Source organism: Nannobrachium achirus (genome assembly GCF_963921795.1).
Source record: "Nannobrachium achirus genome assembly, chromosome: 8".
NCBI classification, from domain to species: domain Eukaryota; kingdom Metazoa; phylum Chordata; class Actinopteri; order Myctophiformes; family Myctophidae; genus Nannobrachium; species Nannobrachium achirus.
The window spans coordinates 26,396,543-26,416,112 of NC_137817.1; the positions used below are offsets into that span (position 1 = coordinate 26,396,543).

At 44.9% G+C, this 19,570-nt stretch overlaps 2 protein-coding genes across 2 annotated transcripts; one reads left to right on the plus strand and one right to left on the minus strand.

Annotated features, from left to right (window-relative positions):
* Positions 1–1,155: 1,155 nt before the first annotated feature.
* sgpp2 (sphingosine-1-phosphate phosphatase 2) lies at positions 1,156–14,757 on the minus strand (the record flags this gene model as incomplete). The annotated part of the gene is made up of 6 exons (XM_080731790.1): positions 1,156–1,722; positions 2,149–2,238; positions 5,738–5,917; positions 13,058–13,219; positions 14,344–14,444; positions 14,583–14,757. The coding sequence occupies 6 exons, from the start codon at positions 14,755–14,757 to the stop codon at positions 1,156–1,158; spliced, it is 1,275 nt and encodes a 424-aa protein (XP_080587916.1).
* Positions 14,758–17,599: 2,842 nt separating this feature from the next.
* Positions 17,600–18,382, plus strand: rnf228 (ring finger protein 228; the record flags this gene model as incomplete). The annotated part of the gene is made up of 1 exon (XM_080731234.1): positions 17,600–18,382. The coding sequence occupies one exon, from the start codon at positions 17,600–17,602 to the stop codon at positions 18,380–18,382; it is 783 nt and encodes a 260-aa protein (XP_080587360.1).
* Positions 18,383–19,570: the final 1,188 nt, after the last annotated feature.

Below are 19,570 nucleotides of genomic sequence, written 5' to 3' on the forward strand. Positions count from 1 at the left end.
CTTCCAGTCTAACCCTACACACTTTGAAGAGGTAGTAAAACTAAAAGATAAGGTACTAAAAGATAAGATAAACCTTTATTCTTCCCCGCGGGGAAATTAAGGTGTTATAGCAACCGCTGCTATCAATTGGCATGTACAGTATCAACAGTGAATAGATGTATGAATTCGTATGATATCAATTATTAACAGATATGTACATATTAACAATGAATGGATACATGTACAGTACATAGACCATCAACAGTGAAAATATTGTGACAACTCTAGGCTTGAAGGGAAAAGTGTGGTCAAACTGGTTAAAATGTTTAACTGAACTGGTCTGAGCTTGTTTGCAAGTGGGAGCGTCATCTACAAGTGATAGCAATGAACTATGACTTAGAAACAGCTTGGTTTGTGTAGGATCTATATATTGACTACTTTCATGTTAAACCGGCATGGTGCAGTTTTATTTTTTACGATTACCATAAACCGATCAGAATTAATATGCAGAAAAACAGTATTTAATTCGACTATGTTGGTCAAAGCCGTTTGCAGACTTTTAGTTAGCTCACAGGTCACTCTGGTATGTGTAAATAATTCCTCACAAATATATATTACATAAGAAAATGGGGGGGATATTATGTAATTAAATAAGATTAGTGACAGAATTGGGTTGTATACTGTGGTATATTGTATTTACACTAAAGTAAAATGTATGTGTAAAGAGGAAAAGGTTATCCAGCCACCAGAGTTGATAAGGTTCATTGTCCAAGGAGCATGAATGTGCACAGCACATTTCATTTCATGTCAATCTGCCCATTCCATTTTGAGATGGCTTATTGTATTCAAGTGGAAATTGTGGCCTAAGGGTGGTACTACATGAAAGGCCATGGGGGTCACCAAAATCAGTAGATTTTTATATTCAATCTCTGGGGAACATGAAGTAGCACAGCAAATTCCATGGCAATCCAGCCAGCAATTTGTGTTTAGTTGATTATTTCTCTACAATTGTATTGGTTGAATGAACAGAGAAATGATCTACCAAACACAAATGTAATTTATTTTGTTACGGTTTCGGATCAATTGGAATGAAGGACAGATGGATGTTTGTCCGTCCAATGTCTTGGATATTTAGCAGCGAACGTCTGAACAGATCCGAAACATACAAGAACAGTCTTACAATATGGCACTATTGGACCATTGTAGTCCCAGTAGGATGAAGAGTCTATTGACCAGAATAGAATTGACCAGACCGACAGACGTATATGTGACAAACTTGCTTGGCACTTCAATCTCTTTCCGTCTCCTGGCATTTTTGTCACTTAGTGGCACTCCGTACCAGGAGTACAACGCCCGGAGGCTCAACGTCTTCACTATCTGTCGTGTCCCCACCAACGCCACAATCCCCAGCAGGGCACGGGCGGTGCCCAATGCCAGGACGCTAGCTGTCAGTGTGGGTAATGGGACCGGCAGCACTCCCTGGGGCTCAAAGGTGTACCTGAGCTGCTGGTTCACCCAGTATCCAACAGAGCTCCCAGCTCCTACCCCTAAGATGGTGGTGGTGTCCCCCCGTGTGGTGGTGTAATGGTCCAGCTCGGGGTACGTGTAGCTGAGGAAGAGGGGCAGCACCAACGCCATAACGGGGGAGACGGGACTGGTGAGCTGGAAGCGATCAAATGTTTCCCAGTGAGGGTAGGTGAGAAACAGCAGGGCAGCTGAGATCAGAGCACCACTGATCACATCCTGAGGGCAAGAAAAAGAGAGAGAAAAAAAAAGAAAATTAACAAACGATACAGTGCCACTAATTAATACTACATAAAGGATGTCCTTGCTCCAACTCTTGTGTATTGAAAAACAATTTATTAATCATAAGAAACTAAAAAAACGAAAGAAAGACTTCACATGCCCTTAAGCTGAATCATAAGCAAATGGGTTTATAAGCTCTTAAATAAGTGGCATTGATGCCATGATAATATACACCATGATTCCATAATGAAATGCGTTCCATATAGTGGATCAACGCTGGTTCAGTCTCAGCCAGACAGTCTAAGACACTAGTATGAATAATATATCCTGCATTGCATTTGAATGTTTTATATATAGCTCTGTGTGTGTGTGTGTGTGTGTGTGTGTGTGTGTGTGTGTGAGAGAGAGAGGAGGCTAGCTCACCAAAACAGAGTGCATGCCTGTGTACAGGCGACTGAGACACACCATAGAAGACAGCACCACTGCAATAAAAAGGCCCACCTCAAACTGGAACTGAGACACAAAGGCAGGAGGTCAAGTACATGGTTAAACTCCACACACACACACACACACACACACACACACACACACACACACACACAGCAACAAACACCCGTCATACATAATGTGCTTGAAGATCAGTTTGTTCAAGTTGTGTGCACAACTGCACATGGCACCGTGGCATAGTGCACATTCCAAACATTCCTCTGTGCGGACACAGTCAGGGACGCGACCGAGTATTTCCCGGTGAATCTGTGCGCAAAGGTGGGGGCCGATGGGCAAGGAGGGTTGCGAGCTTATGAGAAACAACTAAAATACCTTAAAACCTGGCGAAAACAGTTGCGTGCATTAGCGGAAGATGACGATAAAGGAAACCATTAAATGGAAAACATTAAATTAACTTCTGAAAAGCATACACGGCCTTAAAACATGGCAAAAACAGTTGCGTGCATTAGCGCAAGATTAGATGAGGATAAAGGAAATCATTAAATGGAAAACATTAAATTAACTTTTGAAAAGGCTTCACCCACCTCGAGTATATAGCCTACTAAAAACTAGTGAACCGCGATCTTGCCACACGTGAATAATTGTGGTTGTAAACAATAACACAGACAATATAAATCCTTGTTGTGGGAAGAAAGGATAGCCTATCATCATGGCCCCAAATAACTTTTAAATATCTTGCAATTGGCGACGAGTCTCTTACTAAATCGGCAAGATTACATTACATAACATAATACATAAAAGCTAAGCTATATAACCTCTCCATCATCAGCAATAGTCAGTGGTTCGTGTCCCCCACACTCCCAAGCCCCCACCGTTGCGCACAGATTCACCGGGAAATACCCGGTCGCGTCAGGGACGGTCCAACCGCACCCACCCGTTTTTCTTGTTAGTTTTTCATCCAATTCCGTCCTCTTCGCGGGGGCATATGGATCCTCTCCCCGCCAAACATCCATTCTAGTGGGCTTGACGTATGGCCAGCCATCAAGTCATCTGTCCTTTAGCCGTCTACCGTCTTTCTCCTTCCATCTTCTCTTCCCTCCCCCTCTCTCCCCTGACTCCTTTACCTATGTCGGCCGGTTTTGTTCTCTCTTCCATTTCAATAACAGAGAGAGGAGAGGCAGCATGTATTCATTTCACCTCCCCCTGACAACCCCCCCCACACACACACACACACACCTCCTCATACCTCCTTCCTCTCTCTCCCTCCCACCCTCTCTCCTTTTCCTGTGTCTTTTCCTGTCCTTTTTGCAGCTGGAAGCCTATTCACTGGCAGTTCATGAAGAGGGGATTTCTGAATGGGCACAAAGGATTCCTGGGGAATGGAAGGAGGTCACTCTTGTGATTGACTGTCGTGACCTCCGACCTCCTCCGGGGGGAACCTAGTAAGCGGCCCCGAGGCCCCGGGCGCCATTCAGGGACGTCTGCACTGACCACTGCTTGTTATCTATAGCTGTACAATGTGCATGGCCCTTCAGGGGAATTCTAGGGGGACTTCATGCCACAGTTAGGCTATGTATCCAACTGTATGTCCGCCTGTGAGTTTCTGAACATTTGACTCGAACGTCCAGGAAGTAATGACTGATTGACTGATCCAGTAAAAGCGGTGCTTTGCTGAGCTGCTGACTGAGACTTCTATTGAGTTTGTAACACTCAGAGAGATAACAGAAAAGAGCCAAGGAGATGGAGAGAGGCGATGGAGATTGACAGTCATTGACTCTCTTAAGTCCATCAGAAGGCTAAACAACAGCTGGGTGGGTGTGGCTGATGTTGACTGATGATGACTGCCGGCTCTGCCCCTCCGTCCCAATTGTCCAACTCTGCTCAGTCAAAACCCAGTGACGGACAGTGGCGCCCCACCCCTCCACCCACAGAGGTACCAATAAACAAACTGCCTTTTCCTCCAGTTCTACCGAGTTTGAAAGCCACCACCTTTCTTCGCAAGTTCATCTCTCAGATACTTGTGGAAGGCTCATTATATCTCTGCAAACTTGTTCTTTTGGCTAAATTGTTTTGCTTAATCATTTCCTGGTTTTTATCTACACACACACAAATGGTGCTTCTTAAGCAGTTCTTTGGGATGGTAGAGGTGCTATATACACATCAGAACCGCTGCTGTACAATGAATCTGTTAAGCCTCTGTACTGTATGTGTAGTCCTTCAGATGTTCTCTATAGTGGGAGTGTTTCAGGCAAAGATCGTGCACTTTATGAAAGAAGCATGAAATTTGGCACACAGTTAGAACATGCCATATGGAACATTTTTTGCTATAGGGGCATCGCAGATTTGTCTTGGGAAACTTGTGGGAGCCAATCAAAGTTGGGCTCTCATAGACTTTACTATAGAGTAAAATGATACAAAAAATAAATATGCTTTAAGTAGCATGTGAGGGGTCAAACCAGGTGTTTTTCGGGATTCTGAATCCAATGCAAGCATTTGTTTTGCACGAAAAACATTCCTTTCCGAGAAACGGCCACCACAGAACTGTTGAAAAGTGATGACTCATCACTAAACCATACTTTTATCACTTATATGGGGTCCGTTTTTAGCCCAAGGAATGGTTTTCCTGCAAAATAAATGTTTGCATTGGATTCAGAATCCCGAAAAACACCTAGTTTGACCCCTCACATGCTACTTAAAGCATATTTATTTTTTGTATTATTTTACTCTATAGTAAAGTCTATGAGAGCCCAACTTTGATTGGCTCCCACAAGTTTCCCAAGACAAATCTGCGATGCCCCTATAGCCAAAAATGTTCCATATGGCATGTTCTAACTGTGTGCCAAATTTCATGCTTCTTTCATAAAGTGCACGATTCCATCAAAATACTGCCCGAAACGCCTGCACTACTACAGGTTCTTGAGCTTAGTGTGGGCACCTATCATGCTTCTGTATAGCACCATTTGACAAAGGTGCTATATAGCACCAAAATAGTTCCTCCTGTGATTAAGAGCCAAAGAACCATTTTAGTACTATTTAGCCCCATTAGTGGCTCTGCAGAAGTCTATTACCATCTGTAACCGTCGTTGTGTCTCCGTAGCTAATCTCACAAGTCAATGGGCTGTGATCAGACTAAAACCGAAATTTGGAGTCACATACATCACAGATACTCTGTGTCATGGATGACTGATATCATGTCACATGTGTCAATCTCGAAATCCATATGATTCCATTTTTGTTTAGTGTGTATTGCCCCTGATATGAAGGAATCTGTGTTCTATGGGAGTTCCATTGACATGAGAGTCTGTGTTGGTTCAATGTCCAGATAACTGTTTACACCCGTTATCTGATGTAGGAGTTATCACACAATGAATCACTAACAATAACTGACTTAAACACTACAGATACTATCTCAATGTCAAATACATATATGCAATACCCACCCCATTCCTCTATCCATCATCACACACATTAGAATGACTTATTTGGAATCATGGCCCATTTTCTCAATTGATTCAGTTAATATGTGTAATTTTCTAGTCAGAAATGATGTATTGGAGACAACCACCTGTAGCCTGGAGGTGGCGCTGAGCAGCAGCGTGAAGGAGATGGCGATGGCGGCCATGGCGTGGGTGGAGGGCAGGCCGTATTCAGCATCCACACGTGGCTCCAGCTTCACCACAGGAGGGCAGGACGGGCGGGGCAGCTTTAACAGGTCCTTCATCACCTGGCCTATGTACATCACCAACTGGTGAGTGACAGGGAGAAGTTCACTGAAAACAGGTTTATATACATCGTTGTTGTCGGGTGGAGTCCTAGTATGTCCAAAACTGTTCGTTTTGTATTTATCATTTTGAAAATGATTTGAAATAATGAAAATAGATGATCTACAAGCACTACAAGTTCTGTGCTTGTAGATCTGCTATTTTCACTACTTTTGTGCAACACTCTTGTATGATGAAGTAGGGCTTTAATAAATAAAATAAAAACATACACATTTGATATAAGGTTTCTGCCTGACAATGACGATATAAATGATATACTGTGTGTGGAGAGAGAGAGAGAGATATGACAAATAAGTACTGTAACATTTTAGAACATTTGGTTCACTGGTTGTAGCTTGTAGATTTGGTCAACTTTGGGTTCTGTTCAGAATCATTACCTAAACTTTAAATAGAACCGTTTCTTAGAAATATATAATGAACGATACAATTGCCATGTGGATTAATCAGACCCCTTTAAGAGATCATTGCTAAATCTTAATTCCTGCTTGTGACACCCACCTCCCTGAAGCCTCTACCCTCAGCTGGCCACAGCAGCAGCACAGAAAGAAGGACTAAACTAAAGTATGACATGAGAAAACAAAGGATGAGGTGCAGCCCTGATTAGCCTTTTCTGTGCCCTAACACCTTGCACACTCTCATCATAAATAAGTAATCACCATCTCCGCACCCAGACGGAGTGAAGACCCAGCCCAGGATAAAAGTGCGCATCCTGCAGTTGTACAGTAACTAAATCTATTGTAGGAAACCGGGAATCGAATTTGGCATAGTTCGCTGAGACAGCGTCTTCAGCTGACAGTGAGACAAGAGCCCTGCGCTTGCATGTGACATGATGACACACTCGTTGGCAAGGTGTGTGCGCGCGTGTGTGTGTTTGTGTCTGAGTGTATGAGTGTGTGGTTGGTGCCAAACGTGCTGCCTATTCTGTTTCAAGAGTCCCCGGTGGTGTGCTGAGGTGCGCAGCCCACTCCAACGCAAAGTTTATTTAAGGCTCGGCCTTGTATTTTTAATGAATGGCTGTCTTGGCTTGGAGCAGAGAGAGGCGGACAGAGAGAGAGAGAGAGAGAGAGCGAGAGAGAGAGAGAGAGAGAGAGAGAGAGAGAGAGAGAGAGAGAGAGAGAGAGACAGAGAGAGAGAGACACACGTGTGTGTGTGTGTGTGTGTGTGTGTGTGTGTGTGTGTGTGTGTGTGTGTGTGTGTGTGTGTGTGTGTGTGTGAGTGACAAGAAAAGAGAAAGGACTCGGAGGGAAGGAGAGGGGGGGTAATTGTTACCATTTCCTCTGGCACTGTAATCAGAGAATGCTTGTTACCATGGCGAACAAGAGATAGAAATGTACCGTAGGTCTGCTGACCCCATGTGAGCATAGCAACCCAAGCCATTAGAGAGAGTCCAGAAACTCCTTTTTGTATTATTATGCTTAAGCAGATACAGGCTTTATAAATGACATTCAGAGAACCAATCACTGATCTGCACTATCTGTCTTCTATTCTATAAAATTCAAGTTGTCCGTCTGTCAGTGAATGGACATGCCTGACGTCAGTATGCAAATTTGTTGTTGTTAGGCAACTGGTGCCATCAGCACAAATCGCTGTTGGCAATGGTTTCTATTGTGTGTGATTGACAGGCAGAGCTCGATCAGCGAGAGAGAGATAGGGAGAGAGATGGAGAGAGGGATGGGGCAGGGTGGAGGGTAAAGTCAGTTTGCTTGGGGAGAGAGAGAGAGGGAGAGAGAGAGAGAGAGGAGAGAGGGGGAAGGAGAGAGAGTCAGTGAAAGTGATGGAAGTGAGGGAAGAGATAGTAGCTCAATTGGGAAAGACATACAGTAGTATACAGGACTAGAAGAAAGGAATACTGAGAGGCAAATATTTCTCGACTAGGCCTACAAAAGTTTACTTGTTCTTTCCACAAATGTGCATCTGTCCATGGTCACGTCTGAATGTTAAGATCATGTTTCTAATATTTGCATCCACCCCACACCACTCACACAAACTTGTATTGTTGCATGCACAGTAGGGAGGCCACCGTAAATTCCTCAGTGTTAAGTTATCTGTTTGCTCCTTTGATTCTTATGGATCCATTCGGTAATATTTTACACTCCAGAGTTAAATTAACATTGGGGATTTTACTGTGCGAGTCCATTCACTCCTCATAGATGCAGTACTCTCACACAAGCCCTGTTACGTTGAAATTCTCCACATTCACCACGAGCCCTACACTAACCGCTGCATTCTCAACATGCAACCGACGCTGCCCACCACTTGCCGTGCTTGCATAATGTGATACCCCGCCCGTACAAACTTACTACCAAGCCCACCGACGCGTACTGTGCCCAGAGCACCCACCCTGCAGGTCTTACATTGGCGTCTTTGTGTGGCTGACATCAAAGCACTAACTGAGGCACAGTCTGGTCACAGAGGGAGAAGAGTTAAACATAGGTCAGGTCGCACTAACAGATAACCACACGAGTGGTGTGTGTGTGTGTGTGTGTGTGTGTGTGTGTGTGTGTGTGTGTGTGTGTGTGTGTGTGTGTGTGTGTGTGTGTGTGTTTTCTCGTGAATGAGTGTATTGATCGAGGCTGATGCATCTCTGGACTTTGATCTGTCACCATGTGAGTGACTGTGTGGGATTGTGCAGCTTTCTGTGTGTACATGTGCGATTATGTGTGTGTGTGTGTGTGTGTGTGTGTGTGTGTGTGTGAGGGGGGGGTGTAGCTATTCCACTGGACAAATCATCGTCATCACACTACGAAAAAGGCTGTTTGTGCCACTACGTGTGGGTTGTATCCCAGCTCTGTTTTAACATGCACAATTGCTGTGGAGTTTGCATGTTCTCCCTGTGTCCCCTAGGGTAGGTACCCTCACAAAAAAACATGCGGTCTCTATACTGCCTCCCCCTGGCCAGCCAGGGCGCCTGATGGAGGGGAAAGGAACCAACTGATTGAACAGAAACTCACAAGGCATCACGGCAAAGAGATTTGGTATGGAGGGAAAAGGGAAGGAAGTATAGACCCCTAGGGGACACCAGACAATGAAGTATATAGGGTTCAAGTGGTTAAATAGGAGAATTGATCAAATCTGGGTTAAAGTACATTGGCATTCACTCAGCTGCCAAAACTAATATGATTCTCAACGGAAATGCGTCGTGTTTTTCAGTTGATAATACGTTATTTTTGGCAAGCGATGCGGTTGTACTTCAACGTATTAATTACTCCTTCAAGTTTAACCGTGGGCGTCGAGCAGTTCTTGCCCTCAAGCTGAGGGCTGCAAACAGCTCCCTCATAACATCATCACCATGGCGATGTGCATCAGACTCAAATTCAGCTTCCGTTGAGCCAGAATGTTGCTGTAGTGCTGTCCTTGAAGCAGGGTAATGGTACAAATACGGCATACTATTCCATTCTGTAATCCTCAGTGAGCCAAAGACATCAGCTGTCCATTTGGCTTTATATTAATGACGTACTTAGGAGTGTTGTTATTGCTTAATTATGTCAGTTAGAGTTGTGCTGAATGAATGGAATGGAGGAAATGTTAACTAGAGTATAGTTGAGGATTTCGTTTAGTATGATTGATCAATCTGTTTAGTCTACAGTACTCTGTGTTATTTCTTTTTTATGATTCTTATCTTTAGGGATGGATGGATGGATGGATAGAGATAGAGATAGAGAGAGATGGGTTTAGGGATGAGAGATGGGGGTGAGAGAAAGAAAGTGAGATGGGAGGGAGGCGACCTGGAGTTTCCTAAGGAACCTAAGCACAACAGTGGGGGCCAGTGGTGGGCAAGGAGGTAGGAAGCACTTCGCTGTGTTCACTTGGGCCGCGTGGAGGTGTCGAAAGTCGAGGGGGCGAAGACTTACTATTCTGAGTCGGCTCATGCGACTGTCGCAACACTCGACACGGCGACTCGCTCGCTACCACTCGCTCGGCGGTGTCTCACGCACCTAATTTTACTGATTAGGTGCGTGGTCTACCTATGTTATGCATTAGTTATATTGTTGTTGATGTACTGACATTATCTTGCTTATTATATTGATGTATTACCTGCTTATTGTAAGTCGCTTTGGATTAAAATCGTCTGCTAAATGCCTAAATTGTAAATTGTCAGGTGGCTCATGGTCGCCTGAGACGGCGTGCCTCCGTCCTCATCACCGAAAACGAGCACTCCTATCCCTTGCAGCCCCCCGCGCCCCCACCTTCGTGCTTAGGGTCATTGGGAAAAACGTGGACACGGGAGGGAGAGATAGAAAGTGAGATGGGAGGGAGATAAAGACAGATGGGGTGAAGTGGGGAGGGAGAGGGAGCCTATTTCATCCCTGCAATAATCTCAACAAGCTGACAACGTGTCATAAAGCGACGCGTTGATCAGCTTGTATACTAATAAATATAACTTTTACTCACTCAATAAAATAGAACTCACTGCTAGGGACATCAGAATAACAGAGCCAATGTGTAGTAATGACATTTTTTGGAAACTGTTTCTGGGTAGCTGATTTGACACTACACACTTTGTGGTGAGTTACGACATTGGGTGGTGTCTCATGAAAAGAACTTCCAGTTTTTATCATTTGCATAATAATGCACTTTTCACGTGTCAGTGTACCTATAAAGTTATTCATGACCATATGGTCAATGACACAGTTGTTACTGAGTAAACCAAAGTCACCCACCAAGTAAAGCACATCCACTGTAATAAAGGGTAGTGAAGGACACTAATGTCCTTCTGTGTGTGTGTGTGTGTGTGTGTGTGTGTGTGTGTGTGTGTGTGTGTGTGTGTGTGTGTGTGTGTGTGTGTGTGTACACCTTGGATAGCTCCACCATCATAAAGTGTGAGGGGTTAAGCAGGGAGTGCAAAGGACTGTAGGTGTAATCTGCCCTGAAGAGTGACAGACCAAATGGTCAGTCCGGACAGAGAGCGAGAAGGAGGGGGGGAGAGGGAGATACTACTGATGGGGGTCAATAAAACTGTGTGTAGACGGGCCAGGAGGAGGGGAACACATAAGTGAACTGTTAATGTCTAACTAGAGGGAGGTACATGAGTTTAATAGGGAGCCGGTATGAATGTTTCATTGACAGCTGTGCCTTGTGTAGTCAGGACATCAGGAGTCTAGACAAGACAGTGTGCCATGAGACAAGTCCAGGTGTGCCTTGACAACCACACATTATTGCAATACAAAATATATATCTCTGCCGTCAAATGAAAAAACAAACAATGCTGCCTCATCAAAGTTGGTATGGTGACATTATACAATGTGAGATACTTGAATGTGTCCTATTATCATCACTTTACCCAAATACAGTGGAGTTAGGAGTTAATTATTGTGGAGATTACTACTAGACCTGGTGGGCACCAGCTTACTCAGGCCGGTAATTAGCAAGTTGGGAACAATGCATGTTAGAAATGCTAGCTGTACCTTTTTCACTTGCCCATTTGTGTGCCTTGAGCACACAAGTTTTTCACTTTCCCATTTGTGTGCCTTGAGGCCAAAAAGTTAAAAACCACTGATCTAGAAGAATACAATATCCTCCCCTAAAGGAGGAGGGTCAGATGCAGGACATGCAATGTGCATTTGGGACAAAGATGCAAAGGGCACACAAACATACTGGCCATCACACATACTGTGGGAATGTGGGTGTGTGTCTGTCTGTGTATGTTTGTGCTTGTGTGTGTGCATGTGCAACTCCCCACACACTGCATAAGTGTGTGAGTGTGTCAGCATTCGGCACATCTTGCACTGGTTCTCAACCTTTTCAGGCCACGACCCCCAAAATAATCATATTTGAACTGGGGACCCCCCACCCTGACGAGCACTAAGAGTTGATGAATTACATCTTGTATAACACGGTTCTATTGTGAAAAAGGCATTGTGAGCATGTAGATCGGCTATTTTCACAATTTCTACCTCTAATATTTGACAATTTGAACAATGTTGAATTTGAGAAGTTACATTTTAGAAGTAGGCCTATTAAAAAAAGTACTTAAATTGTCACTTTGGAAATGTGCAGATACCCTCAAACTTTATGTTGGTTTGTTTACTGTTGAGTGAGAAAACAAGGTTGCACAATAAGTTAATCATCTGGGGACTCCCCAAAATAATTTGGGGACCCCCCTGGGGGTCCCGACCCACAGGTTGAGAACCACTGTTTTAGAGAGTGCCTTTGAGATTTGTTGGGGACTCGCAAAGAAATACTGACGGTTCTGTTACAACCCAACATCTAAGAGCAGGATCCAATAGAATATTTTGCCACTGATGGATGGGCATCAATATGTGTGTGGCCCCCTTCACTCATAAAGGGCCCCCGGTCACCCAGGGCCCGGTGGCCCCAGGCCTCGGGATACGGACATGGTGGAGCCGAAGACAGGTCACCGAGAGGGGAGAGAGAGGGATGAAAGGAGGTTGAGAGGTGAACAGGGGGTGAAGAAGAGGGGTGAGACGTGAGAGAAGAGAGGTGGCATTGTAAGACAGTTGTGCGCGAGGGTGACGGCCAGTGCATGGACACACTGACATGGGCAGGCAGGGGGGGAAAGGCACATAGCTGTCCGGCAGGAAACTTAAATCTCTATATTTCATATTTTTATGTTGTTGTTTTTTTATATAAATGCCCTAAAGTAAACACTTCTTACCTTTTGTGAACATTCTATCCAAAAAGTAAAGGTCATATGCCGGTCTCTCATCTGTTTACTTCTCAAGCGTGGAAGAAAATCGAAGCAGCGTGTTGAAATAAAGAGTTTATATTGCTAATTTTGTCAGACAGTTCTGTGTTTTCCCCACTCTTATTCGTTGTGTCTATACTACGTGACCAGGGGGGGAGGTAGTAATGTTTCCTATGCGGCCGCAACTTCCGGAATGTCTAAAAAACATTGGACCGGCTGACAAAATGAGTGATATAAACTCTTTATTTCAACATTTTCTTCCACGCTTGAGAAGTAAACAGATAAGAGACCGGCATAGGACCTTTATTTTGGATAGAATGTTCACAAAAGGTAAGACGTGTTCGCGAACGGCGGAGCTTCCCCCAGTCGCCCGATTCTGGTTGACGACAGGGGGGAACCTCATCTCGGAGCTGCATAGTGGAGGGAGAGGTTCCGAAAGGAGCTAACTGTGACCTACGGTCCACATGTTGATGAGGCGTCTGCAGAGGAAGGGGTCCAGGTTCCAGTGGATGCAGGGCAGACAGGTGATGTAGAACACTTCATGTCCCAGACCCGCTGAAAGCAGGAAGAGGAAGTAGAGCGGCCGGTTCCTCACCGCGTACCGCGGCCCACTGCAGCCCTGTGTGGGGAACATACAAATGCCTTAATTACAGTCACAAAGGACATGCTGGCCATTTTCAGGAGCCAACTTTGCATGAGCGGCGGCTCATGAAAGCCATGGCCTTACACTGCTTCGCTTTCAATGCAATAGTAAAATGAACCTAAATGATTTGCCTGAAGACAAACAGACCAACCTTTAAAGCACAGAAAGGAGAATCTGTTTGATTCATTTTAACACAAGGAAATCAAAGCTGATGGTATTGGGGCGTCCGGTGGCCTACTGGTCAAGGCGCATACCACATAGGCATGGTTGCCACGGCGTCGCCGGTTCGATTCCTGATCTGGATGACCTTTGCCGCATGTCACTCCCCATCTCTCTCTCCCCATTTCCTGTCAGTCTACTGCATACTATCAATAAAGGCATAAAAGCCCCAAAAAAAAGAGGGAAAAAAAAGCTGATGGTATTAAAGTATTAAGATTTATAATTTGTTCATGAGCGAATAATATAATTGTGTGTAGCAGGCCTACATGGACACACTTTAAACTCTAAAGGGTGTCAGTGAGCCATTTGGATTAGGCTACTTATTTTCAACCTTGTCTGTTGTCAAAATTGATAATCTTTTATTTGTTTGGAAACGTGTTGCCTACATTTTGTAATTATCTCAGACTCTGGTAGGCTGAAAGCTGTGTACTGTGCGTATGCCACCAGCAGGCCAAGGAACTCATTCCCTGAATCATTCTCAAATAAGTCTCACAGTGGTGCTATAACACATGCTCTCTGGAGTCTAAGTCACATGATGAAAATGTATCACAGATTTTTGAAACTCCATATCAATTGCCTATAATTGTTTACAAATTTGTGGGAGGGCCTGCTTTAAAAAGAAAATCGAAACAAAATAATTAGGGAGACTATTAAACAATGCAGAGACAAAAGCTATTTCACCTTTGACCTATAGCGGGCACAACAAATGGAAAAACGTGCTATGGGGGCCATCCCATGATTTATGTTCTTAGTCTGGCCCTGTACAAACAAGATATTATAAACAACTAAAATGGGATTGGCTTTCAAAATAGTCAATGCAATATTATGCAAGTCAATGCCATGACTTGTGCTCTTTTACATGTGAACAACTCCATGAACACCTGCCTCCTGGCGGAGATTAGCACTCCACTGATCACCCCTTCCTTGTGCACTTGATAGGCTGTCACTGCTGACAGGTAGACCAACAAGAAAAGCCAGTAGCCTACAAGTCATCACAGTTTGAAATAAATCCCATTCACACTACTTACTCCAACAACAACTCCGTTCTCCTTGTATTTGTGATCTGAATTATACTCCCGGTGGTGTCCACTTATATTTTCAACATGTCCATTAGGCCTACATCTGTTCGTCGGCTTTCCAGAGGGGCTGTCAGAGACAGAGTGGTTCGTATGTCTCAGCGCCAGTCCGTTTCCCTCCCCGCTGTGATAAACGTCCTCGATAAGGAAGAGTCCGCATCTTCTCTGGAACCGAGCCACAAGCTCCGAATCCTGGAGGGAAGCCAGGACCTCCAACATGTCAATTCAATGTTATTACGTTGAGCAGTGAGCGAGCAACCTAATTTAAACTCGTAATTCTGGAAAATAATAGCGTCATCATCCCAGTCCCAGTCGCACCTGTAGTTGTGAACATAATGTGTGTGGTGCCTGCAGGTGTGTTTAGTGGGCGGGGCTGGATGTTGGACTGGGAGGGAGGGGCAGGCAAGGAAGATCAAAGAAGGAACGGACACCAACGTCATTTTCGTCATTTCAGGCTCCATGGGACGCCGCCATGACACTTTGGCCACCCAAAATTAACATTAGCGTCTATGAGCACTTCGTCACTTCCGCCACCCAAAAGTGGCCACCCGGCGTGCCAACTTCCGGGTGTTGTCTGTTCCTTGTAGATATTCCTTGGGGGCAGGCTGGAAACACCACAAATGAAGCCTCACAGCCAGGGTTTGCCCGACCTTTAGACCAGGATGACACACACCTATTCTACACACGCCTTAACGTGTTTGCATAGTTGAAGCCAAGGGCAGTGGTGGGAAAAAGTACTCACATATTTTACTCAAGTAAAAGTATTAATACTGCAATGTAGATAATACTCTGCAAGTAAAAGCCCAGAATTTAAAAAAATGTACTTGAGTAAAACTAAAGTATGAAAGTGTACAGTACGGCATCAAAATGTACTACCAAAAGTAAAAGTACAAAATGTTTGAAAATAGGAGATCTACAAGCTCACAACACGTTGAGATCAGGTTGAGATGCAACACGTTGTGAGCTTGTAGATATGCTATTTTCAAATAGCCTATGTAGGCCTATAAAACAGAGCTAAAGTGGTTAATGCATGTTTTATAATATTATAATGTATAGGTCTATCTGCAAAGTAACTTGTAACTAAAGTTTTCCATTAAATGTATAGTGGAGTAAAAGTAGCCTACAATATTTGGATCCGAGATGTAGTGGTCTAGTGGAGTAGAAGTTAAAGTGTTGGAAATTGGAAATAGGCCTACTCAAGTACAAATAGGCTACCTTAAAAATGAACGCCTATATTTGACCAGGCTATATTGGCTAGCCTAATGTAGGCAATGCATTGTTGGCCAACTTGGCCTTGATAGGAACTGAATGCACAATAGAAACAAACATTTTGGCTTTAAGCTGTAACAAATGTTTGTATTGGCAACAACACTGCAGTCAAAAAGCAGATGATGGTTGAACATATTTATCATAGTTTTGTTCTCAATGCTTTTTTTTGTTGCTTTTTTTAAGGAGGAATCTGTTGTTACTTTACTTATAACCTTGCCAGACCAGGGGCCAGTCATAGCCTCAAATATAGGATGGAATTTAAATTGTATTCTCTCTCTCTCTCTCTCTCTCTCTCTCTCTCTCTCTCTCCCCCCCCCCCCCCCCCCCCTCTCTCTCTCTTTCTCTCTCTCTGAAATTCATTTGTTGTAGCCTAATCCTCAGCTCAGACTCTAGACATTTAAGTGTCTAGTATGGTATTTTAGTCTTAGTTTTCAAGTCAGGACAGGATGCAATTTCATGCAATCAGGAGAGTTAACTCATATAGACCTAGGATAAACAAGTTAAATTAGACATGATGAAACAAACATGAGCAGCAGACAAAATTGCAACATGGAAAAGTGTCAAATTGAAGCTGATAAATGATCTTCGTGGGTTTCTTTCTCATCGTGATTGGGTTAAATTGGTGCAGGCCTACCAACCATGTATTTAGGCTAAAGGGCTGGAGGAGGGATGGGAAGATGCTAGCCTACTGAACAACTAACCTCGCATCACCAGACTTATGCTATAGGCCTACTGAACAACAAACCGCAGGCTGATATTTATTTAAGCTGGTGGTCTCCTTGCATTGGTCCTTCGGGTGTTTCATATTCCAGATTGAAGGATTCAGATCATGTTGCACTTTAATTAAGAGCCTATGTAAGTCTACACTGAATTAAACAGAAAACACCTTTTAGAATGTGCCCATGTGGTCAAATAGGGTAGCCTACACATAGACCTGATGTTAAATCATCCTATTTGAAAATATTTAACAAATGCCATATCCAATAATCTAGGCTAGCCTAACCCTCCACCACTCCCGACGCTGAAATGACATTTTAACAAACTTGTCAACAGGTAGTCTGTTTAAAATGTTGTGGCCACGGCCGTGGGGCGTGGCCGTGTGGGCATCCATGCATGATAGATAGATAACAGACCTATTTACAGTATAGCCCGAGCCTATCCTATGATGAGGTAACTCAACGGAACATGTCACATGACAACAATGTTCAACTTGACCTATTTTTTATTGAGCGTGTCATTTGGCAACGCAGCCTACGAGCCTATTGTAAAGCAGCGTCGGTTTAACCCAATTAGCGCATCATCTCTTTGTCTGGGATGCTGCGAGATGGCGACCGAGCAGCAGCAGCAGCACGCATGGTCTGTGAGTTCCAGCCTCGTTCTGCGAGCGGACACAAAACAACAGACGCTATAACGGGAAACAGAACAACATCCACGACCGCCGCCTCTCTGTCTCTCTCTTTTGTGGGGATGATGTGCACAGCCGCTGAATGAGCTCCGGCGTTGGAGTCACCACCATTACATCATCGGCTCCCGCACGCTTGGAACGCGAAATGGGACCCTTTTAACATCTCCGCCAGGGGTTCCGGACATTAAGGGCTCTTGAGACGCTCAGAATTTTACGGAACATCGCGTGGATGATTGAAAAGAAGGGCCTACGATGTCAACATAGGCGATTCATCGGAGTGATGATGATGGCGTTTGCATGAACTGAGGGGAAGGGGGGGAGAGAGACGTGCACCGTCATCAGCATCTGTCCGCCAGCTCCCTTTGTGTTCACTACCAGAGAATGTGAATGGCGAAAGATGACATGGCAGGGCTCGATCTGACAACATCAAACAGAGCGGAACCCCCGGGCGAGGCCCCCGCAACAGTGTTCCCCTACGAGGAGTACGAGTGCAAAATCTGTTACAATTATTTCGACCTTGACCGCCGCGCCCCTAAGATTTTGGAGTGCCTGCACACGTTCTGCGAGGAGTGCCTGAACACGCTTCACCTCCGCGAGGAGCGGCCATGGCGCATCAGCTGCCCGGTGTGCCGCCACCGGACCCCCGTGCCGGACTACAGGATACAGAACCTGCCCAACAACACCAAGGTGACGGAGGACTTTCCGCTCTACATCGACTCGGACCCCCTGCCCCAGGACGCGCTGCCACCCTACCCTCCCCCACTGCACCCGGCGCTCATCGCGCTCCGCCGGGAGGAGGCGTCGGGGGCGTCCACGACCACCAACAGCCAGGCCACCCCCTCCACGACCGTGTCCACGGCCACGACCCTGTCCCAGGACTCGGTGCGCTACGACAGCTGTCAGAGCTGTAAGCGGGTGGCGCTGACCACCGGCTGCGTGTGCGTGATCTTCTCGTTCCTGTCCATGCTGGTGCTGCTGTTCATGGGCCTGATTTTCGTGCACAGCCACAGCAGCCCTCCGTCGCCCGCGGGACCCATTTGCCTGTCCGTGGCCAGCATCCTGGCCATGTTCTCCGTGGTCGTCACATGGCTGATCTGCTGGCTCAAATACAGACCGGATCACGAGACGGGCCGCTCATCCGCCACCACTAACTCCAGGAGAAACGCCTGATGGTGGTTTATGACAAAGAAATAACCTGCTGATTTGCGAGGGCGTGTGATTATGTACATATAGCCTACTTGCCCTACTATAGGCAATTGGTCCTCACTTCCTTTTCTCTTTTATAGAAACAAATCGCCCAAAATGGCCTTGACAGCAAACACCCAAAGGCCTTCATCTAGTTTTGAGCAATAGGCCGACATGATCCTTGATAACCTTGTATTTATAGCTATTATGCACTTGAAATGGTATTAGGCCTAGTGGGTTTGGTTTGTGGCTTATATAGCCTATGACTTGCCAGAGACCATTTAAGGTCTGCTGTGGTTGGCTTTATGACTGAATGTGAAGTGCTCATTAGCAGGGTATGATACACCCCTAATTCGCCCCAAAATAATATGCATATCCTCTATGCCATGATATGATTCACTGTAAGCTGGCCATGATCACTTATATCTGAACTAAGCACTAGCCAATTGTATTGTGTCCAGTAGTCTATACAGTTTTGAGTTGATGGGTTTTGATTTTATTTCATATCAAGGTATCTCTGGGTATACTCGAGTAGCCTCTAATGATTTGTCAATCACAGGAATATAACATTGTATTCATCACAATGCAAACTGTAAATAGTCCAATGATGCAGCAGCTACTCAGAGAACTGAAGAGTGGTGTGATAACTTGAGAGGCCTATTTATCTTTCAGACCTGGGCCAAAGCTTTGGAACGCTTAGACTTCTGTTATTGAATGAACTTGAGTTGCAGAAGGACATCCTTTCCACTGTTGCAGCAATGCAAAGCTCACCCAATCTGTGAGGCCAAAGTAGTAAGTGCATTGGAATGACTGGAAGTGAAATCAAGTGTATAGGCTATTTGACCCAGGGTCTGTAATCTATGATGTGCATGTTAGGCTACTGAAAGGTCAAGACCAGGTTGGAGAAAGGTCTTTTTTTATGTTAAAAACGCAGGTCGTTGCATCTTCTTCACTTGTGTGCCTCACGTCGTCACCCTCCAAAGCTATATCCCATGATCGATAATATAATCGACCAGGCTATTAGTCAATCGATTAGTTGAGCTTCAATCAGAGACTTCAGCATAATCACAATCATGATTGAAATCATCATAGGCACATGCAGGCCTCCTCTCCCGTAGCGTCCAGCTGGGACGTCATGGAGTATTTCCTCTTCCTCTACAGATCTGACAGTGG